General features: G+C 31.9%; 1 protein-coding gene across 1 annotated transcript in view; it reads right to left on the bottom strand.

Moving 5' to 3' along the window:
- LOC118183567 (nuclear pore complex protein Nup93-like) overlaps positions 1-25,086 on the bottom strand; it is a 139,966-nt gene that overhangs the window by 11,024 nt on the left and 103,856 nt on the right. Inside the window, exons 12-17 of the mRNA XM_035353164.2 lie at positions 22,251-22,328; positions 17,187-17,371; positions 11,051-11,242; positions 2,652-2,778; positions 2,005-2,077; positions 652-696 (exon numbers count right to left, since the gene is read on the bottom strand). Coding sequence (XP_035209055.1) covers positions 652-696; positions 2,005-2,077; positions 2,652-2,778; positions 11,051-11,242; positions 17,187-17,371; positions 22,251-22,328 — 700 coding nt within the window. The remainder of the gene's footprint in view (positions 1-651; positions 697-2,004; positions 2,078-2,651; positions 2,779-11,050; positions 11,243-17,186; positions 17,372-22,250; positions 22,329-25,086) is intronic.

The following is a 25,086-nucleotide window of genomic DNA, read 5'->3' as shown; positions in this document are numbered from 1 at the left end:
AAAGTGACAGCAAATTACTTGACTGGATAAAAATTATGATGCTATTTAGACAGTTAAGGAAAAAAAGTTGAGATATATTAATGCTTCACTGAATTCCTTGGAAAAAGTCAGCCCTTTATAAATACACTGTGTAAATCAGGGGTTTTTAACCAGTGGGGAATTTCCCCATAGGGGGATTTCAGAGTTTCAGAGGATCGGAGAATGAGGCCTTTTATTTACCTGTTAAATATTTAGTTTTAGTTTATAAATGTAAAAAAAAAAAAAAAAAAAAAAAAAACTTTTATTCAAGTTTTGCTATTTATTAACATTTTCAATACTTGTTTTTGTATAATTTATAGAACACAGAAAAAAAATTAAATAAATGTATTTTTCAAGTTTTGGAAATGAAGGGTGGAATGATTTTAGTGAAAGGGGTAAATATTACATCAAGGTAGGCAATAGACGTGTTTCACACATTTTACATTTCCAATTTTTTCATTTTTGCACCTATAATTGTTTCTGAAAATAATACCATGCAGAAGTGACAGCAATACGGTAACAGAAGATAAAAAGTAAAGTACCATTTCCCTTGGCCACTTACAGAAATAAAAAGACAATGAGCAATAGAAATGATTAGAAGTATTTGAAATCTGAAAGAAAATAAAAATTCACCTTTCTGCAACCATCAGGCTCAATCTTTCCTAGAAGCATCTCATGCTGAAATAAAAAAAAATATATAAATGAACAAAAAATTTATTTAATCAGAAATGAAATAATAAACAAATATTATAAATAAACACAAAAATAAAAGTCAAATTACAAATTATTGATCAGATAATTGTTTTCACTCATCAGCATCTAGCAATCTATCTATAGATCATAACACAAAACAGCGATTTCAGATGTTGGCCTTCAACACATCATAGTTTCTCCCACTATAAGTTTAGTGTAAATTAGTTAAATTTTGTGGTCCTAAATGGTGTGTGCAATTTCTGTTGACATGAAAAAAATGTCAATTTCTATTGACATTTTTTTCCCTTGCCAAGGGTATCAAATAAGTTATTCTGAGTATTTACATCAAGAGATTAGGTAAGCTTTATATTTATATTTAGAACAGTTTATTTAAACTAATGTAATTTGACTAGTATTTGGTTATTTTTTTTTGTCATGTTAATTTAGACAGTGATTTATAAATATATCACTGGACAGTCCACATAATATTTCATATAACCTTTACCAATGAGTAATAATTAGAATAATTTGAAGTTGTAATAATAGTAAACTGACAAAACATTCCAAAATATAATATTTGAAAAATTATTAAATTCTTTGATGATGAGAAAGAGCACGGAAGAAACTAACAGGTATGCTGTGGCCTAAAATACTGCCCCATATTTACAATCAAGGAGGTTGATATCAAGACAATCATTGGTTTTCTTGCATTTAGTGATTCCTAGTATCTTCCATCTTTTGATGTTACCGATTGCAACCAAAAAGGAGGGTACACAACTACATGTTATTGCAGTCCTACATACAAAATTTCAACGATCTGAGGCTATTTGTTTTTGAGTTATGCACGATACATACATATGTTTTTTGTGACGCCACAAAAAAGTTTCTTCTGAATCCATTTTAAATCCTTTTTGAAACCCATTTTGGGAAAAAGAGCCTTTATTCTGTTCTTACATACAGATGTAACCTAAAAACATCTTAGAAATGCATTCTATAGCAGTCAAAATGGATATTTTTGTTGAAATATGATACCCAAATATTTTTGCATTACAATCCTTCCTTTACTTTGTACAAGGGAGTAAAAAGAATGTTAATTTCATTTTCATTTATTTTATCTGTATATATGAAATTCTCAAAATCAATACAAAAAAATTTAGCATAACAGATTCACCACATTTATTAGTTCATATTAAAAATCAACTATGAAAATTTCAGGCCTAATTTCGATAGCAATATCAAGAAATGTTAGAAAAATGAATGATTAAAATATTAACATCTAAATATTAGACTCACCTCTTTAGTTTCCAGAACAAGTTCACTAACACATGCCATAAAAAGACTAATCCCTCTGCTGCTTTTCAGATCCCTAAGGTTTGAAATAAAATATAACATAGAAGATTGCAATTGTTGTTTTTGCTTTCATTTGAGATTACACAGAATTAGCCAATTATAAATTAGAGAAATCACTTTTTATGAATAACATAATAATCATTGAAAGTTTTTCTCACATGCAAAAAAAATCGATACTTTCAGATTTATTCGCACCCCCAACCTGAAAGTCGTATATTCGTTGTTGACTCTGTAGAGAAACATTTGTTACGGTGCCCTTACATCTATTTGAATGGTGCATCCAAGTGCTGCCTACTTTTAGCATTTTCTAACACCTAGCATTTGAATTCCACATTCATCTGAAATGCTAGTTTGCACTCTGAAACATCAGCCACAAAAGAGATACAGAAATGCCAGATGAGCAAAATTAAGGAATTTTTGCCAGTTTTGGGACTTTCTATGAATGACCCTGCTATACCTGGGAGTTCTTGTAATATTATATTGAAGAAATTAATAAAAAAAGCAAATCTTTTATACACCTTAAAAACTGTAGAGTAAATATCTCCATAAATTTTATAAAATAAAAAACAAATATAAACAAATAAACAAACCTCAAGATGTAAAAATACTGTAATGCTTCTCGTGGATCAGTGACTTCAAATTTTTTTGTGTACATCATGATTAAACGAGAAAGATTTAATCTACGCATAGGAGGTTTATCAGCATTTACTTTAGACACTAAAAAGATACAACAAATCAGTATTTAATAAAAGCAATTTTTTTTAAAAATATAAATTACTTCTATTGGTAAATCAATATTAAACTCACAAGCAATACATTCTCTACTAACTGAAATTAAAATATTAATCAACTGATAAATGGAAAATACATAATGCTGGTATACAAAATTTTAGAGCAATTTATATTGAAGAAACGATTTTTACAAATCACTCAGCCTTCAATGTATACTAATTCAAAATTACTGAACTGAAACTTGAAAGCATCAAATAAAAATTTAGTACTACTGGCATCAAATATGTAATTATATTTGTACACACATGAGGTGATATAACAGTGATAAATACAAAAAGGAGTAATTTTTTGCTCTGCTGTTATTTTGTTTGTACACATCAGTGATACTGAAAGCACCTGCTGTAAAATTTCATTAAAATTAATAACAGCATAGCAAAATGAGTAACCACATATGTTTACATGTGAAATGATATACAGAATCACTGACATACTAGAGGTAGAGAATCCCAAGTTCAGGTAGCAAAAAACTTCAGTATAACACCTAGAATCATCTACAGAAACAAATTCAAGATACTAGATCCATACCTAGAGAGTCATGAGCCAAGAACTGCTACTTTCTTTAGAACTTTCTACCATTAACTAATTTCAAGTAGTATTGTTTTCAGAAGGCTTCTACAGAGAGAATTTTATCTCCCCAGAAGATCCACTGTTTACTTTCCACTCACTCAAAAGAAACACATTTGCATGATGCATAGAAAATAATATTCAGACAGTCCACATTCAGTTCACTCTCTCCAATAATAAATCTGCATTCAATCTAGACATTGGTTACTTGGTTATTGGCATGTATACACCCAGGGTAAACCTGCAACTTAACAATATTCTTTTAATATCAGGAAAAGAGAACACATGACAGCTGAAATTTATGTTCAGGGCAAGTATACTGAATGGCTGTATACGATACCATGAGTTTGATAGAAGTTCTTTGACAGTTAAAGGTGTAGAGATCATATAATCCTATATGTGACTTTTCAGGGGCCTTTTTTTTATAGATCACAAAAACTTTTCTACTTGGAACTCAACTAGTGGATAAAGTGAAGATATTCGGTAGATGGACTCATCAGCACACTTGCATTCAATTGAAGATGGATGCACATGGGAGGGCAAGTGAATTCTGAGGTTGCAAACTGATAGAAGATATGGTGAACAAATGGATCAATGCTGTGAAATGTCCATGTAAGTTGTTGAAGTAGGTTTGCTTTCCAGTACTAAGGAGGGAAAGAATTATCATCATTTATTCCAATTTCCATATCACGTAAGTTTTTAGCTATACTTCCCTAAACAGGACTGTGGCCACTGAAATCACATAAGAGAATAAAAGATTTAGGCACCTGCTCTGTTACATCATCCAGTTCCTACTGTTCAGTGCGATTGCTGGGTGGCAGATACATGGAACATGCTGAAATCAACTTTCATATATTAATTTGTACTGCAACAGCCTTGAAGGCAAGTGGAGAGATGAAGAATGCTACATGGGTAGTCAAGTGAGTTGAGGAGAACCACACCACCACCGAAATGGTCATTAAAAACCTTATCTTTCCTAACAAAATTATATCTCTGAAGCTTAAGCTGTTGCCTAAGTTTCAAAAGTGCTTTTTACATTACAAAGAGACAGGATGATGTTTTCTAGTTAGATCTTAAATAGGAATGATATTAAATGTTTAATCCATGACAACAAAGTAGCCATTAGGAAAACTTTGAGCTGCTTTTTTCCTTTATGGGAGTAGAAGATGTTTAGAGATATTCATCCCCAGTTCTATTTCCATTTCAGAGTCAATGTTGCCAGAGCACATGCTCTCTGAGCTTGTGCTCATCGGACTGGATTTAGTTTTTCTCTCTTTTTTTTTCTCTTCTGGGTTTGTGATATCTGTTTGCACATTCTTCTGCGTTAGTGACTATTTAGTGAAATAAGGTATTGTGATAATTTTTGGAATGATAGTGGAAGTTTTTTCCTGAATGCTAAATTAGCATTTGGGTCCTGACAGATTTTAAAACATCAGCAAAGACCATATTTTGGCATGGCTGAGAGTCTTAGAGATCAGTCTCCTTGCTTCAGCATACATTATCTTTTTCGTAACTTTTACAGTCCGTATCTCTCGTTTGGCTTTCCATTTGGGACAAGAACGAAAGAAAGCCAAGTGTTCCCCTTTGTAGTTTACACAAAGTGACATAGGGTTGCAAGAATTTCTGTCGTGACTCTTGACAGATAGCATGCACATATAAGTTTTATGCAGCTTGATATCCTTGAGTGGTGAAAATACTGGCATTGAAAACATCGCATGGAGATAAACAACATGGCATGGGGATGTCCATCTTACAGAGCAGTGGAGTTACCTGACATTGACACTTTGGGGTACGTTAGGCAAAACTAAAGTCAGGATGATATGTTTGGTATCAAACAACTAATTGATGATTGGCAAAATAAATATGCAACAAGACCCAGCTTGTCTAGAGTCTTATCTTGAAGATTTCACACAGCAAAAGACCTTGGGATGAGAATGCTTTTGATGACATGTTAAAAAATTTTTGGAAAAGAAGCTGGGAACGGTATATGAGAAATAAACAAGAATTTCGCACCCTTATGATAAGAGGTCATAAAGACAAGGAAGTACCAAAATATAAATTACTAAATACTTGAAAAAAAGAAAAAAAAAAAAAAAAAAAAAGAATTAAAATAAACTAATTATACTAAAATAATAATAATAATAATAATAATAATAATAATAATAAAATAAAAAAATAAAAGTGGAGAAAAATGTGTTAAAAATATTTTAGTGGAAAGATGTTTACATATCAACATAACTACTTTGGTACAATTTGGCGATTTTTACAGATGAAAAGGTAAAAGTTATTTATTGGGTGAAAGTTTGTGATTTTTGCAATTTTTTTTCCCTTCAAAAGACTTAAATTATTGATATTTATTGTAAGTGGGCAAACATTATCAACATACATTTTAGCAATTTAAAATATACTTAATTATTAAATAAGGATTATATGATACATTACACTTGCATTTTTCACAAAAGCCTTCTGTAGTTCTTTTACCCTAGTACACACCAATATATTTTAGCTTAAAAAAGTATCAAAGTATTGCATAAACTTGGCATTGTACACAACATTAGCACCATTACAGGTTCTGACTTCTTCCCATGAGCTCCAGTGGTGGTTGCTTACAGCGCCCCTGCCTTCTAGAGACACTGGGCACTTGGATAATTCGGAACAATGAAGAGGCATTGTATGATGGCTCATGTAAATATTATCATAACAAGAGCATAAATCTGAAAAAGGGGTCAAGTTCAGAAGAAACAACGTTTGGTGTAGTTGGTGTCAACAACAAAAGAATTGAGATCTAATGGATTTGGCAAGTTCCATGACAGTTCCTTTAATTATAGCCGTAGGAATGCACAACGTTCGTCAATTCATTTAAAAAACAATTTATTACTTTCTTTGATATCTGATTTCTAATTTAGCAAGTTTTAATTGTCAATAAGTTACGTTAAAAAAATTTGACCTCTCCAGTTAGAAATTAACTTGCCAAGTTCGAAATCTGATATCAAAGAAAGTAACTTTTTTTTTTTTTTTTTTTTTAATGAATTGAAGAACAATTTACATTCCTACAGCTATGATTAAAGGAACCGTTATGAAACTTGCCATCCATTAGATCTCAACTCCTTTTTTATCGGTGACATAAACTACTAAATAATATAAATAAATTAAAATCTCACACAAACTACCAAAATGTCATTTCTCCCGAAATTAGTCCCTTTCACATTTATATTGTTGTTAAAATTTTCTATTGTTTTATTTGCAATTGGCATCTGTTTCATTACTTAAATTTGAGTTACTGAATGGCAACGCTTTTTTCATTTGAAAACTGTTTACATTCTTTTTGCGATGTCGTTGTAGTTAGGCCCGAATCTACTATTAAAATGAAAAAGAAGCCGGTTCTACTCTCTACCTCTGTGCTATCAATTCATGTGTGACAAACAGGTTTTTATTCTTCACTTTTGGCAAAGTTCATCTGAGTGGTGTAGAAATCGGGGATTGGTACAATGCCATCTATTGGTGATGTATATTTCCCTTGTGTATGTCTATACCTTGATGCCAGGGTTTTTATGTATTTCAAGTAAGTTATTTAGAAGTGGTCTAGGTTTTTGATGTGTAAGTCAGACCTTAATATAATAACTGTAAGAGGCAAATTATTCTATGTGTTCAAAGGAGCTCTATTAGTAGATATACAAAATTGCAAGTTTTCAGGTCTAATAGTTTTTGAGTAATAGGGGGAGGTCGAAAGTAGCTTGAAATGGTTCGTGTAAGATACACATGGCCGGTATGTGTCTGTTTTCTTTTCCGTCTGTTCCGAGCTTGGTCGACACACTACCGTGTGTCTAAATTTAAATTAAATCTTATTAACCCTCTTTTGATTTATTTACTATTTCTGAATAGCTAATTAACTAAAGAATTACTGCGGCTACATTTGTATTGAAGACAACAAGCAGTCCTGGATCTCTGCGAGAAACCACAATGTAAGCTCTAATACCTTAACTACTCTTGTTAAGAACTTTGAAAACGAATTGTATCACTAGAGATTTTTTCTATCTGGCACCTGAACAGGGATGCCATTGAGTTTAAAGAACTGTTTACTCTTCTTCTTTAATTGACCTCTCCAGTTAGAAATGTAAAATCAGAAAAGAAACGTAGCTAATGAGATATAAAGTTAGTTTGAAAAATTTATTAGAAGTTGATTTTGAAATAGAAACAGCCAGGGCCGGGTTTAGACTTGATGAGGCCCTAAGCTATTTCAGATATGGGGCCTTTTATAAGTCTGTTATAATATATTTAAAAATGTTTTGGGGACCCCCATGAAAGTAGGGGGGTGGGCTAAGGTATAGCTTGTGTACCTTATACATAAATCCCGCACTTTCCACAGCAAAGAGTATGATGCTCAGATATCTTAGAACAAAATTAATTTCTAAAATTGCAGCAAGGGTTAGAAAATGGCACAGAAGAGGGAGAGTTGGGAGATCTATTACAAATAAACTTGAAATTTAAACAGTTAAAAGAAACAGATTCTGAAATTCAGAATCAAATCACAGACATTGAAAAATTGGTCATTAGCTCATGTAAGTTGAAAGAAGCTTTTGGTAAATGCAAACCAGATACACAAAGAACACACAACTTCAAAGTCTGTTAAAATTTTGGACAAACACTCTGTTAAATTATCCTTGTTAACAATAAGAAAATTTAATGGTCATTCTGCTGGCTGGCAGAGGTTCTGAGAACAGTTTGAATCTGCTGACTTAAAGAAAGATTTATTTAATATACACAAATTTAATTATTTAATTTCATATTTAACTATAGAAGTTGCAAATGCAATCAAAGGATATGCCGACAAACAAAAATTGTGAAGTGGCAACAGAACTTTTAAAGCATAGACTTGGGAAAAGGATTGGTTGGTTGGTGTTGAGTTTTGGCACATAACCCAGCGGTTATGATGCGCCAAGCGTAGGGTTATATTGCAAACATGGAAATACGGAAACAATCAGCAGAATCGCACAAAAGTACTTCTATGCAAAATTATAGTATAACTGCGTGACATAATTAAGTATAAGAACAAAATGAAGGTATGAAATAAAAGGACAGCATTTTTTGAAATTTTGAAAGCTATGTTTAAAATTTTCTGTGTGGAAAACACTTGTTTAAAATTGGTTTATGTTAAAAGACCAGGTGTAGTTAAAATTTAAATGCTATAATACATTTTGATTGCTTTTAAAAACCTAAAGGTATTAAAATGGGGTTGTTCCCCAATTAAATCCATCAACGTCGGATTTGTTTTATGAAAAAACTGTAACCTATGAGGATTACAAAGAGGACAGTTAATTAAAATATGTTCAATGGATAAAAAAGAATTACATGAACTGTATATAGGTTCATTTCCTCCATTCAGTAAATACTAATGAGTTATTCTTGAATGACCGATATGAAGGCGAGTCAATAGGACTTCTCCTTACGATTTCTATTCAATTCCCAACACTGCACCCAGGCTTTTACACATCTTAATTTATTGTTCACTTGAGTCTCCCATAACTTCTGCCATTTATCTAACATTCTGTTTTGATGACCTTCTGAATATCTCTAAAAGGAATAGACTGGTGGACACTTTCAACAGGCGACAGCTGCAATATCTGCTAATTCATTCCCCTTGATTCCAACATGTCCAGATACCCAGCAGTAAATGATGCTGTAACCCTGATCCTTCAAACTTTGATCTAGCTTAGCTACTTCCCAAACTAAAGGGTTGTCATTATTATAGAAGGTTTTCATCGACATCAGGGCACTTTTGCAATCCGTATAGATGATGTATTTCTTGCAGTGCTGTCTAGAAATATATATATATCAGAGCATTATAGATGGCAAATATTTTTGAAGAAAAAACAGAATAGGCTTCAGGTAGCCTAAAGCTTTTCGTAGTATCCCAGCACACAAATGCCAACTTGATTGTTGGGCTTTGGGCCATCCATATATATCGGGGTATAGCCTGTTGTACCTGCATTTGTACTCTTCAATGATTTGTCGGAAAACAACGTCACAAGTATTTTGGGAAAAGGACTTCAATCATTAATTCTTGTTTAAATCCACTGATAAATCTAATACTTGTTAGGAAATCAACCAATGTCACTTTGCTTAGAAACTTACTAGATACTTGTCAATTGGAAATTCACAGTTTAAACGCACAAGCACTAAATTTAGAAACTTATGGATCTTTGTGTACCTTGCTGATTAAATTAATACCTCAAGATATTGTTCCATAGATCACTAAAATATGCAAATCATATGAAGATTAGAAAGTTAAAATAATAATTAACATTCTAATAATGGAAGATTAAAGGAAGAAAAAACTCTATTTTTGATCCAGAACAAGCAACGTGGCAATAATCAAAGATCTTAAATTTTTTTGGAAAAAATGGTATACGGTTGAAAATTACTGTTGGAAAAATAGCTTGGTGGGGATTATGAGAAAGATTTGTACAATCCACCAAAACTCTGGATGAGCCATTTTGAGATATGAAGAGTTGGAAACAATCTTCACAGACAGAAAAAATACTATAGTCCAGACTTTTGACCTATACATATAATGAAGCAGGTGAAGCATAGACCTTCTGTCCTGAACATTTTCTTATAGGGAAAAAATTACATTTTATTATCAGATAAAATTAGAGAAAATATGAGAAATGAACATTGACATTAGTTTGCAACATGTGAAATGCATGGAAGAACTAATATTTGATGGATCCAGATCAGCCTAGACTTTGACATGAGTTAAACCACCGTAACAGATCAAAGGATATATGGTGATAATGCATGATGATGAGCCCAATCATTTGTAAAAACTTGGCATCATCATCCAGATGCATCCAGGATCCAATGAGATGGCGAGTGCATGTACAGTAGAATTCCAAATAGAATTCACTTGCAAAGGACTGTGCCCACTAGAACTGAACTTCTTAATGAACATCCAGGACCAAACCTTTCTGGGCTCGAAAACAGTACAGATTCTGGTGTCTCACCACAAGATCTAACAGGTGTTGATGCGAGTGAGCCCACCTTTTTGGAGACACAAAATCACTTGGATTATTCAGAATGATGAGGCGGCATATATGCTTGCACGTGTAAATATGTAAATAATATTAGTTCAATTAAATCTCTAATACCTTAATTACATTTGCTAAGAATTTTAGAATTAATTATATCGCAGAGTTTTTTCTTTAGGCACTGTGCACTGGCTATCTACCAAATGCAACTTATCATTATTTCTTTCAGCTATTTTCCATCACAATAATATACTCCTGCAAACCGTAGTTTCTTGCATTGTTGGCAAATAATACAAGTGCATATTTTAGAATCAAGCTTAAGGCAAAAATATTACAATTTATCTATAAAAACACTGGAATTTGATATACAACAAAAAGAACACAAATGAAAATGGCAATGTCTCTTAGCTGAAGGATCGTTATGAGCATTCTGAAAATTTGGCGACTTCTACTTAAAATGGTTGTGATAATAGAGAAGTACCAACGAAAATATTAATTTTCCATTTGCTTGTATATTAAATATAACTAGATTTTTACTTAAATTTTCAATCAATTCACCATTCAGTATATAAAATAAACAAAATAATTTTAAGTACCATACTTACATAATGGAGCTTGAGAATTTGGAGGTAATGCCAATAAGTTGAGTTCATACAAAACTATCGCAACATGCACAGCATGGCATCTGAGGGACTCCATTCGAAAAAGAAATTCGATAGCTGCCTCAAACTGAGTCGTAAGGAAAAGTACTTGGAAATACAGGAATGGTTGCTGGTAAGCATTGAAATATGTTTCCCCTTGAAAACAAACATTTAATTTTTATTTTCAAAATTAAAATTATTTTTTTAAATAAAAAAGTAACAGTGATTAAAGACACAAGAGGCATATAAAAATAAAAAACATTCTATTGAAATTGCATAATAAAATTGAGATTTATAGTTTGATGCAAAATTTATGTATCACTTCATAGCGATTCTCAGCATATATATAATGCTAAAAATATCTATTCTTAGTTCTTCTCTTTTTTGTTGTTTTTATGTGTACCTGTTGCACTATATGACCAGAATATTTTAATAAATATATGCAACAAATATATCACCCACACTGGGTTGGCACCCTGGGCATCTTGAAATTTGGCACCAGTTTTAAACATAATTATGCAAATTTTCACATGAAAAAAACTAAAAATATAGAAACTAGTTTATCATCTTGGTTGTTTTTTAAAATATAATGGACAACTTTGTTTTTCTCAGCATTAAACACCATATGAAAAATTAGCCTACCTAAAATATTTTTTCCCCCTAGCCAAGGGAAACACAGCACATCTTTTCCCATCTTTTCATGGTACTTTCTACACTTATTTTTTTGTCACTTATTTCTACATTTGTCAATGCACTTATTCTCAAACAACTTCCTCCATTTTCTTACTCTTTTGCTTCTAAAAATGGGGTCTACATCTAGTACGTCAGCTAATTATTTTGCTGAGCACTTCTTCATATCTATTCGCACAATAATTAATTATGTAATCATTTGAGAAATTGCAAACCGTAGTTTCATTCATTCCCCTTGATTCCAACATGTCCAGATACCCAGCAGTAAATGCTGGGTATTTGGACATTGCATAGTGATGTTCCACATAGTTTTGTTGTCAACATTTACCTTGCCTATGACATTATGAAATATTGAAAATACTCAGAGAAAAGAACCACTATTTCAGAATCTTTACTTTCTAATGAACTAAGCTGTTAGACCAAAAGTCATTAATAGAGGATTATCTCCCATGGCCATTGATAAAGCTTAATAAAATAATCTCAATTAGAGAAGACATTCTGATGTTAGAAATAACATTGTCATCATTTCATTTCATCCTTCTATCAGTTACAAAATTGCAGGTATTCTCCATAAGTTTATCTTTCAGGATATTTTCTTGCTGTTCATAAATTTTCCTGTCTGCTCCTTCAAGAATAAATAACTAAACCTTTGATAGCTAATCATAGTTTGAAACTTAATCACACTATTGACTTCTGGTCTGCAAAAATTATTCATAAAGGTTCCTCATTTGGTGAACTCAATTTTTGGAAGCATTTTACATACACAAAAATTTATTTTCTTTAGTTATTCACATTAATTCTAATCTAGTCTTCCCTAATGCTTTTAAAATTCTAATATCTCTCAGTTGAGTTAAAATAACATGCCAAATAATCTCTTGGTTTTTCATGTTTTCATTACCATTTTTTTTTTTTTTTTTTTTTTTTTGACAGATAGTGCTAGGTTTATGTTCCCTTTATACTGCCCACTATTTTTGATAAAAACTTGGTTATTGCTCTCCCTTCATTGTAGGTGTTTCTTTCTTTTTGTTATTGATGAAAAGGAACTCATGTCTGATTGCTTTCAAAATTGATAAAGTTTTAACAGGGTTCGTAGCCACATTTTAGTTAAAAAAATAAGCACCTATAAGCACTTTTCAAGCACATTTTAAGGAAAAAATAAGCACCTGTCTAATTACATTATACACAACTGCATAACCTTAAAAGAAAAATTAGACTAGTAATTTAAAATATGAGCAATGCAATATTTATTAAGAGAATGAGCATTACCTCAACCATGGAAAACATTTTTTTTTTTTTTTTTTTTTAAATTTTAAATGACAGTTCAATTTACAGAATTAGTTTAGAATGAGAGAAAAAAAAAACTATGCAGAACTAAACTATATTACAAGATTTAATGATGAAATTTCAGTTCAAAATATAGAAAATAAATAATAATTAATAGTATAGATAAGCCATATTAATTGTATTTGTTTGGCACCTAATAATAAATGCAATTTATTTTCCCACTCATATTAATATTTAAATAATTTAACTTAAATCAAAATTCTGAACATTTTCTAAATTTTCATTGCATAACAGTTTTCCCTTAACATATATTCCAAGAAAGTAATTTAAGAAAAAAAGAGGCACATTTCTGAAATCAGAAGACAGGAAATTGCTTCCTGCAGTCATCGTTTAACAGTTAAAGCTCAACTAACCCGCATATTCGGAAATTGCCGAATATTCCGGATAGTAACTGAAAAAAAAGTAGTGGGGGAGATTGTAGCCATTCTTTAGATTTCTCGGCTAAATAAATGATTTTGACATTTCGATATGTGCATCATATAAACATAGACCAACGAAACTGAGAAATATTCTGCTTATAAAGCACAGTAAAACTCTTTTAAGTGTTTATAAACAAATCTCAGACTGAACATCAAAATTAATTATCTCTGCAAAATACCGCAAACGTTATTGTGCAATACATGTGGCGTAACTCTTCCATAGATATTACGCAATCGGAATCAACGGCTGCCGATATTCGAAGAATGAAGAACTAAATAAAGGGTGAGAAAGAGACTTACTAATCTGGGGTGTTTCTGATCCTAATTTTCAACAGACTACGTTAAATTTCCGGAATAGAATCAATCTTCACTTGGGTTGGGTATACTGCAAAAACTTTTAAGTCCTATTCAATCCACATTAGACAGTGACAAAAAAAAAAAAAAAAAAAAAAAAAAAAGGTCCGCTGCTTCAATTAGAGATTTTGCGGAGAAAGGGGAGAACCTCCCAACCTCCATACTGTATAATGTATTGGGGGGGGGGTTGACTTTTCGATTACTTTGCTTTTATTTAAGCCATTCCGAATATTATTCCTTAGAAAGCTAATCTGTGTAAAAACACACCCATTTTTGGAAGTTTATCTATACTTCAGCAATTACTGCAACTATATTATTATAAATATTCATGCATATGCTCATAATATAAGCATAACGATCATAATAAACATGAATATGAACTGACCATGCGGAACGAGAATGCAAATTATTAAAATCTTGATAGAAATTCAAACGTGTGTAGTATTTGGTGGGAGGTAAAAGAATACCAAATGTACCAGAATTTTCTACCGTTTTCGCAATTCTTTGACCAACAGAACGACATGCACCTATCTGTATTCTCGTGCGCGCACCATAGGTTACGTTAATGCAGAGAAAGAGGGGGGAAAGCAATTTCTGGGAGTATGATTCACCATCTGACATTGCATATAAGGAAGAAAAGTTGTTTATTTAGTTTCGGCTTTGGTACGGGGAAAAAATGCACGTTAATTTAAAAAAAAAAAAAAAAAGCACTAAAGGGGGAAAAAAAAATTAAAGGCTTTAAAGAAAAAGTAAGCACCTATAAGGGTCTTTATATTCTATTTTCAAAATATAAGGACTTATAAGCACTTGTAAGGACCGCTACGAACCCTGTTTAATTAAGATCTACATCAAAATAAAATAGCCGTTTTGCTTAATCTAATGCCAATGTATGAATTTAGATTGATCATAGGATTTGTTCTAATTAAAATGCCATAAATTCAAAAGTTGTTTGAAAACATACAAAAATGAAGAAACCTTGTTGGTATCAAAAGTTGAAAGAAAATAAAAATAAGTAAGTGGCAATGGAAAAATTGATATGACAACAGAATTTAGCCAGGATAGAAGCAGATACAATTAACAATAAATTTAGCATTGGCAAGAAAATCTTTCTGCATAAATGACAAATGTATTACGATACGGAAGGATATATGTTCCACATTAACTGTCAAAAACAAAAATCATATCAATGGAAATATCTGTCACTGAACTATGTCACTAACTGTAAAAATACATACTGTTATGAAAAGGTCTCCTCTTGCTTTCTGATAAAACGATAATAAAGTTGGTTGTACCAATTAAGCAACTGACTATATAAATATGAAATTATCTGGTTTGACAAACAAGCAATTCCCCTGGTGTGATTCTTGCACAAAAAGATCTCAAATATACTTTTCAAATTATAGCAATAGTCTGCAGACAGCAGAGAAATTGAAATAAAATAAATATAGTTCACATGCTACTTAATAATTTTCATCTTTATTTTACCTATTGAATAATTTATAATATTTCTAAACTACATTTTATTAAAGTTTACCTTATCACTGGCATTAATAAAAGACATTTCTAATGTATTAAAAGTGTTTTCCAATACATAATACCAAATACTTCATATAAAATCTTCTTTGCGTAAGTCAAAAGGTAAGATATTGCTGCAAAAATTCAACCAACACTGAAAACTTACATATTAGCTGAATTTAAACACATTTATAAATTCGGCTATACATTGCCAAAAGTAAGACCTGGCCATCTAACTTAGACAGAATTACGAAGAAGAGTTGAAACTGAGTGCCAAATGATCATCCATTTAGACAATAAGGTGAGAGCACTGTAGAATAAGTGTATATTTAGCACCAAAATTAATTGCATATTTTACTAGTAAACTTATTATACCTCTCGAAAAAGAATCAGTGAAGAATTCTGTTAATTTTATGCTCATAGTGACAGCAATCTAAAAGGTGTGATATGATAATGGAGTGGGTGAAACCATGCTCAGATATTCATTTAGAAATGGCTGTTCATAAATTGTTGAATTGACAATGTTTTGAAATTTAAGAAATCTCTATGTTTTGACATACTTTAAAATGATAATTGCAGAAAAATCAAGTAATACACACAAGAAAAAGAGCATACAAATTATTTACTGATACTAACGATCGTGGGTAAGATCTGGATGAGGAAAAGAGTAGTGGCTGAAAATTTTTGCTTTAAAATTAAGATAAAGCAGAAAAAGTAAGACTTTCTTTATACAAAGCATATTTTATGAAAATTAAACTTGTTTTCATCAAAACAAGAATTTTGCTAATTCATGATGTAGCTTGGAATTAACTGCATTATCTTAACAAACAAAGCAACGAAATAATTTTCAGTAATCAAAGAAACAATTATTTACTGTATTTGCCGGCGTATAAGACACACCTTTTTCTTTGAAAATAGGTCTGAAAAATGGAGTGCGTCTTATACATCAATATTCAGTTCATTTAGAGTTATTTGCTTTTTTTCTTGTTTCCTTGCGGAGTGCGGAAATATTACCGTTATGTAGAGTTCTGTGAATGTGCATGCGCTGCCATCAACAATCACAGCTGGGTTTGTTTAAATTTTCCAATTTTTGTGAACGACTTTTAAGTGTGTGAAATTTCTACTGTTCTATTTTCTTATATTTGTTGGCCAAAAACAACGTTGACATTACTATAACATGGCATACAAGCTATGTGTGATTGCGCATGCTAAAGAACATGGAAACAGGGCTGCAGAAAGGCATTTCAGGCCACCCCCCAACTGAGAAAATAAGAGCTTGGTGAAATCGGGAAGAATTAGTAATACACTGGATGGTATAGAGGACAATTTGTTATCTGAGTCCTCATACACTGATTTACAAGAAGGTTCAAGTGACTCTTCATTTAGCTCTGGAGATGAGTGTCTGGGTTTTGATGAAGAAGATTAAAAGGTATTCCTTCCCAGATAGATTAGGTATTTGCAGAAAGTATTTGTATTTGTATTTTTTTTATATTTAAAATACTGTAAATTCATTATAATGATCAGTAATAAAGTTTTATCCTTCAAAAATGTGTATAAAAAAGGGGATGCATCTTATATGCCGGTAAATACGGCAAGTTCTTCAGCAATATTTTACTATTATACAGTAATATTTCACTAGCACCTAGAAAGGTAATACATATTAATCATTTACATTAATTTTATTTCATTTGAAACATTTGATAAGAAGTCTGCATTTTCCTCCATTGGAAGATACTAAAAAATGCAATTAACTTTTAAGAGACTTTTAAAAAACATACCATACTCTTCTAGAAGTTGTGATTGCAATGAGGCAAAAGTTAATTTGTCTTTGGGTAACAAGGTTCCTGCTTCTGTTTCTTCAGGACGTAACAAACACAATTTTAACCATAAATAATCATCAGTTTTATCCATAACTTCAGGAATGGAATCTCCGTGAACACATCCAAGTACACAATAAGTAGCTCTGAATAAAATAAAGAGCCAGATATAAATAAATCTACATATTGTGAATTAAAAATTTTACCAGATTATAAAGTAGAATATAATTTAAATGTTTAAAAATTTTTTAATTTATATTCCCACAAATGATGAAAAAACATACCTTCTTTAAAAAAGGGGAGGGAGAAGAAACTAAAGTGTGATTTCTTTTAATAGCAAGCAAAATTGCATTCAGTTATTAAAACAATATTATTGTTAAGATTTCATATTTTTAATATTATAGGCTAGTTTAAAAAATTTCAAAAAATATTATAAACTGCAGAGAAAAAACAGAAATCTTTCCTTGTTTGAATAGCATTCTACCAATAATTTTTTAAATTTATATTCCCACAAATGATGAAAAAACATACCTTCTTTAAAAAAGGGGAGGGAGAAGAAACTAAAGTGTGATTTCTTTTAATAGCAAGCAAAATTGCATTCAGTTATTAAAACAATATTATTGTTAAGATTTCGTATTTTTAATATATTATAGGCTAGTTTAAAAAATTTCAAAAAATATTATAAACTGCAGAGAAAAAACAGAAATCTTTCTTTGTTTGAATAGCATTCTACCAATAATATATTTGAATTCAAATATGTTTCAAAATTATTGAAAAATAGCTTTAATTGATTGAGTTCTGCAATACTTAGCATCCATGGTACATAAGTTAACCTTTAGTACACTCCCATGAAAAGAAACCTAATAAGGCAATATCTAGACAGCCGTATAGTTTGACCCATGGGCCTCTTATTTCTTTTTGTTCATTTGTATTCCTCCTTATTGGATAAAAAATATTAATTAAACATTTGGAAAATATGATACACCTTTCTTGCTTTAAATAACAATAAATCACATTTGTGCAAAACAAGCTGTGTAAAACAGGCATTAGTTTGTGAACTAGCTGGCAGTATTTGTAAAATTCAAGAAAATGCCATAACAGTGTTGGTAACTGTAAGTGACCAGTGCTAAACATTATTTTCTTCCTGCTGCTATGCAGGGAACATAGAAAAGCATATTTAGCAGAAAACCATTGACATTGGCATCAGATGGCAGTTTCATATCCAGTGATAGCAGCACCTTACAATCTTCACTTCTCCTATAATGGCCACCTTGATATTAAGCTTCACACTTCAACTGTTATAATCCGTGGCATGCATGCTTTGATTTTCACTTTCATTCAATTCTACCTGAAATGGTGGAACTAAAGAAACAGTGTGTTGAAGAAATGGCAATTTTAGTCCAAGTGGCAGGAAAGTTACTTTTTTGTTGAACATAATGGAAAACCACAGTATTCTGTCCACCAAGTCTTAAACATTTTGAAGCTGTTGGTGTATTTAATTATGGCAAAGCACACGAGGGCTATCTGCCTAAGGGGAGGGATGCATTCGTGGAGGACTTTCTAAGGGAAACTGGTTCGTATACACGTTACACATGAGGAAAACCACAAAAACGCCCATGCAGCCTGCCCGTTCGCGGGATCATTTTGAAGGAGTATAATGTGACCAGGCACTATACTAGCTTGCATAAATAAAAATACAACCAATAAGAGGGAAGTGCCAGGAGCTGTGTGTTTAATGATATGAAGCTGAAACTAACTAGACAGGAGAATTTCTTTCAGCAACTATAAAACACCCTGTTTTGAAGGCTTCTTATGAAATACGTTTAGAGTTAGCTAAAAGTAAAACGTCTTTTTATGGAGGGTGAGCTCATTAAAAGATATGCTGTAAAAATGGAATCTTCATTTGGAGATAATAATATGTCTAAAAATTTTGAAAAAGTGTTCTTCAGACAGTAAGCAGAAGAATTTATGAAATAGATAGTGAAGTTTCAGGTACTCTCAAAAAACATTTTGGAAAAATGTAGATTTTCCGCTTTAGCTCTAGATCCAACCTTTTCTCTAGAGCAACCTTTTCTCACCTGCGACGCACAAAAAATCTTTCTGGAATTTCGTGGCACACCAAAGAGTTCCGAGTTATCAAGGAAGTGCCGAAAAAATTCAAATGCTGACACACTTACAATCACACACACAACAGTGAAATATATAAAAACATTTAAAATAGACATTATTAAGGAAAAAAATTGTCATTGTGTATTAAATACATGATAAAAAATTGCAAAATGTCAAATACATGTATTTGATTGCGGCACACCTATATCCTACTCGCGGCACACCGGTTGCGGAGCACTGCTCTAGATGACAGCACAAATATGGCCAACATCAGCCAACTTCTTATCTTGTTAGAACAATAAACAAAAAATTTGAAATTCATCAAGAACTGTTGGAATTGCAATAATTTAAAACAAGCACTAAAAGTACTGACATAGTCAACAAGCGGGATAATGCCATTCTAAATGTGAAGGTTTTTGGAAGAGCTCTGGTATTGCACCAGATGGAGTTAAAGGAATGGTTGGTTATAGAACTGGTTTAGTAGGACTGTGTAATGAAAAATGCATACACTGTTTGTTTTCCCACTGCATTATCCATCAGGAAGTTCTCCATGGAAAAATTATAAGTTCCAGTGAGACGATGAAAACTGTTGTAAAGTAAATAATGGAAATTTAATAATAGGAGGCAATAAAGCTCATAGACAGAGCATTTATTGCATTCCTGGACAATCTGGAAACTGAGTATACAATGACACTTTATTGTATTATGAAGTGCTCTGGCTAAGTGCTGGAAATTGTCTGCAACAATTTTTGAGGTTGAAGAATGAAATTCTTGCTTTTCTCAGAAATGAAAACATTGGGCATAAGTATCAAGAAAAATTGGAAGAAATCCAGTTTCAAAATAATCTTGCTATTCTGACAGATTTAACATCTCATCTAAATGCTTTAAAACTGAAGCTACATAGCAGAAACAAAATATCTCCCAGCTTTAAGGACATAATGAGGGCATCTGCTAACTTGATGAAATGCAAATTACACTGAAGGCAAATAAGACAGCATACTTCCCATCTTGCCAGTAGCTGAAAGACAAAGAAAATGACACAAATTTTAGTATATTTCATGAAATAATAATTAGTATAAGAAAGGGTTCCAAGACAGATTCCCTGACTCCCTAAAATCAAAACTTGCACTGTTAAACAACCTCATGGAGACTGAAGTGAGTGATGTGTTCTATGACTTTCAAATGGGAATTTGTGATCTCTAGGCAGACCAATTCTACCACACTAAAAAGTGTGATGTCCCTAAAAATTTCTGGACACTAAAGAATGTTTCCCCAAATTGCTTAAATTCTCTCCTCAAATGTTATCACTGTTTGGCAGTACACACATATGTGAAACTTCTTTTTCTGCTCTCAAGCAAATTACATAAAAATGAAAAATCACATTGAAAGTGCTTCACTGTAATCAAGCCTAAGATTTTGACTTACTGAAGTTACAGTGTACACTGATAAACTTGCATCAGAAAAACAGTGCCAATCATCACATTGATTTCTTGACAGCAAGTGGTATTTTAAACCAATGAGTTATACGCAATTTGTTTTCTTTCTTTAACGTACTTTCCTATACTAAAATCTTGATTGGGCCTCGGGTGATTAAAGGTTGGACTACAATGATCTAGAGAATGTAATGACCACAAAATTGCCTATTCGTTCAGCCAGTGACAAGTTTCTCATTTAGGTAGCTTTACTTTGACAAGGGGGTACCACATCTTGACACCACATTATTGATTGATACATACGAGGTATTTGATAGACTGCAAAACTTATTTTAATCTCAACCAATTTGGACAACAAGTTCAGTAAAACATAAGCATTCAATTAAAAAGCTAGTGAAAAAGTGTCTACAAACTTTGTGTTCCTACTTTTTTCACAATTTATTTTTGAAATATAGCTAGGACTTCAGATTTAGATGAAATATTAAGGGAAAAATACAAATAAAATATACCATCTAGACAATATAAATATAAGGCATCAAAAGAATAATGGTGGTCAGCATTACTGCTAACAACAACATGTGTATATTCCTTAGCTCATAGGAAGCTTCAAACTCATTTCTCTTTCAGGTTTACTTTAAAAAATATTTACTGCAGAAAGATTTAAAACCTCACTCATATGCAAGATAAAATCACAGTAGCCAATTATAAGCATTTCGTTTGGATCTTTTTTAAGTGAAAATGAAGTTGAACATCAGATTAGTACATTCTATATTGTTAATGTAGCACATATAGAAACACTATAACACTTTCTAGAGTTTGTGTCAATTAACTTTAAAAATATTCCACACTACGCTATGTTATATTAATTACTATATAAACTAACACTACATCCATCATTTTTTTTAATTAAAAATATTACAGCTATACATAAATTATATTTGATTCAGATTTTTAATACAATTATTCTGCCTCTGCCTGTAAAAGACTGACCAATAGAATAGGTGCTTAACAAATATTCAAATCCCAGTTTAGGGCTGTATTTATCTCAAAGCACACAAGGAGGATATCTTCTTTTGAAGTGGTGATTTTGCAAATGGCTGTCAAATACAAACTACTATTTGTATGACATATATAATAGAAATTTCAAAATACCTATTCAATTTAACCCCCTTCTAACAAAAATTGGGCTTCAGATATAACTATTAGTTCCCCGTTAATGCTGCTATACATTATTGAAATAAATGATAATTAACACTAGTCACTAATTTTTCACATTAAATCATATTAGAATCTAGTATTTTTGTGCTATTTACTTTACCAACCAGCATAGTGGTTTAAACACAGTCATATTATTAGTATAAATCAGATAGACAACACAGTCATATTATTAGTATAAATCAGATAGACAACACAGTCATATGATTAGTATAAATCAGATAGACAACTCAGTCACAAAGAAAACTTGGAATGAATGCATGTATACCTTTTGAATGGATCAGTACTGGAACGTACAGTGCGACGATATTGCAGATTGATTTGAGATTCACTATTTGGTTTCAACCTGGACATAAAACAAAAAAAGTTCTATAAGGTAATAACATACAGTTTTCTTTTGCTTTTTCCAACACAGCTATTGTTAGTAGTTTTAACCCCTTAACTACTGCGGGCGTATATATATATATATATATATATATATATACTCCCTTCCGAAATACTATCATTTGCTTTGCGCAGCAGCCAGTAAAATTATTCACAACGCTTTGGAATGCAACACCAAAATGACCTTGACAGAGTATGCGAAGGAAGACACTATTTCAGAGAAGAGACAGGAATGTTTCTGAAATGATAAATAATGACTGCGCGGTTATGCTCGTGTTTCTGTTGAGTAAAACATACATTTTTATTATGTGTCTTCCGTTTTTCATTTACTCTTAGTAATAGGTGCTTTTTTTACGAATATGTCTGACTATTGCGTCAATTCAATAGACAATATTAATCAATGCATAAAGCATTCCAACAGTAGGTAAGCAAAATAGCACTTACTTTAGGTCAGCAAATAGCACTCAACACAGCCCTCGTTCTGCAACATTTTTGCAAGTGGGCAAAGGAGGATGGCATTGTATCCACAGAAGACTTACAACGTACCTTCCATCGACATCTAATTTTACACTTCTGTTAAAATGTTCTTTAGCTGCCATCTCAAGCTCTTTTCGACTTCCCTTCTCTCCAGGGTCAAAAATTCCAAGTGTATCAAGTTACTATAAGTCTGAAATTTTTGCATCGTTTACATGTAGCGACATTATGCTATTCGTGCTATCTGAAGTTTCGATCGTATCAGTCTTACCCATTAGTGTTCATCCAAGCCGCGTTTCCACCAAGACTAGACCGGAGTCTGTTTGTCTGTTTTATGTTTCCGGTATACAGTTTACCTGCGACATCAGCCCTTGCGAGTCCATGAATCATGTCAGGAGAGAATTGATACTGCAGATCTACTTTATCATTCAAATCGGACAAGAAAATTTTATATTTCTTAACTTCAATCATAAATTTACCACGCTGTATTTTTGGGACTTGGGAACAAATTTTTTCTTGATTTAACAGATCGAAATGACATTGATAATTATCCGAAAAGTCACTAAGACGAATCAAATATCTCTTATGTGTTTCTGTAGTTTCTATAACACTGAACAAACTATGTGTTAAAATTTCTGCACCAATACATTCATATCCCATTTTCATTATTGCAAAATTTGACAAGTAAGATTTACTGCTACCTGAGTCAATTAGTACCCTTATGTATTTTGTTTTATTCTTATTCGAAAGTAAGGTGACCTAAGACCAACAATAAGTGTTTGCAAGAGAACTTTACGAGTAGCTGTTTTGTTAGATAAAGCAGAGTCCTAACTTTTGATTTGTTTCTCCTCAACCTGGAGCGATCGGTTTGAATTTTCAGAATTACATTTTTCAGTACACATTAATTTAAAATGACCCTTACTGCAAATCTCACACGGAGGTACTTTCATTTCACAAAATCGAGAAATATGCTTTCTTACTGCTAAACATCTGAAACATGCACCCTTTTTTAACAACATTTGCTTTTTCTCTTCATAAGGCAAATTATCTGCATACCTACACTGGCTACTCATATGTGCTTTGTTACAAAACACACAAGTTTCTTTTTCTAATATCCGAAGCGTTACATAACTCTGCAGCTGTCGGAGTAAATCTTTCCCGTCGTGCTGACGCTGGTGAAATAATTTTGCTTTCAATTTCGGTTTCACGGTTAAATCTGGTCTGTGCTAGAAGCACTTTCTCTTCGCTTTCAATCTCATGACATAAAAATTTCATCAGGTTATCTAACTTATCAACAGTTTCTTCTTTAGATGTTAAGGATATGGAATTCAAATTTCTTTCCCAAACTCTCAATATGTCGACAGGCAAACAAAATTCAATCAACGGATACAATATTGAAGAACAATTTGCGCTTGAAACACCTAACATATTTAAAGACCTTAAATAAGTTTCAATCTTATCGGAATTTTAAAAGAGGCATGTTAAGGTTTTTACCGATTGCGTTATTCATCATCAATGAAAGAACTTCTCTAATATACACTTCAATTAACATGTCAGTTCGGCCAAATCTCGCCTTTAAACATTGTATTACGTTTTCACAACTATCAGCTGTGGACGGAAATGATTCAACAAGTTCTCACGCTCTTGAACCCTTTGTAGCTTGTAATAAATACTGATATTTATCCTCCATCGCGATTTCATTATCGTTGTGTATCTTCTCAAATTGTGCCCAAAATGACAACCATTCTTTGATATCACTGCCGAACAACTTAAATTCTATTTTAGAAAGCTTAAACTTCCGTTTCGATGAATCATTAACTATTTGAGAATTAGATAGATTTGTATCAATAACAGTAGAGTTTTGGTTTGCCAAGTGAATTCGTTTTTTCGCTCTAAATTTCCACAACAGAATTCTTTCGCGATATTCTTCTGTAGTTTGAATCTCTTCATCGAATTTTTCTGGTTTCAAAGTACTTTCGATTTCAGAATCAGCTATCTTAAGGGATTCAAACTTATCGTTCAAGAGTTTTAGTCTTTTTCTAACAAATTTATATCAACAGAAGACTTATCTGGTTGTAATTCTATTTTCTTTCTTAAGAATTCTGGTAATGGACGTTCTCAAACCACCTCTCTTTTTCTTTAGTAATGCCTTCTACTGACATGTTTACTGAATCAAACATATAACATATAAAATCTTAAATAATTCAATTAGTGCCTTTCAAATTCAAAATACATAAATTCATTAA

This window comes from Stegodyphus dumicola, chromosome 2, assembly GCF_044657685.1.
Source record: "Stegodyphus dumicola isolate Sdum_Otavi_A_Nest chromosome 2, ASM4465768v1".
NCBI classification, from domain to species: Eukaryota; Metazoa; Arthropoda; class Arachnida; order Araneae; family Eresidae; genus Stegodyphus; species Stegodyphus dumicola.
The sequence above is the reverse complement of the archived record's forward strand: the minus strand, read 5'-3'. Positions and strand labels throughout refer to the sequence as shown.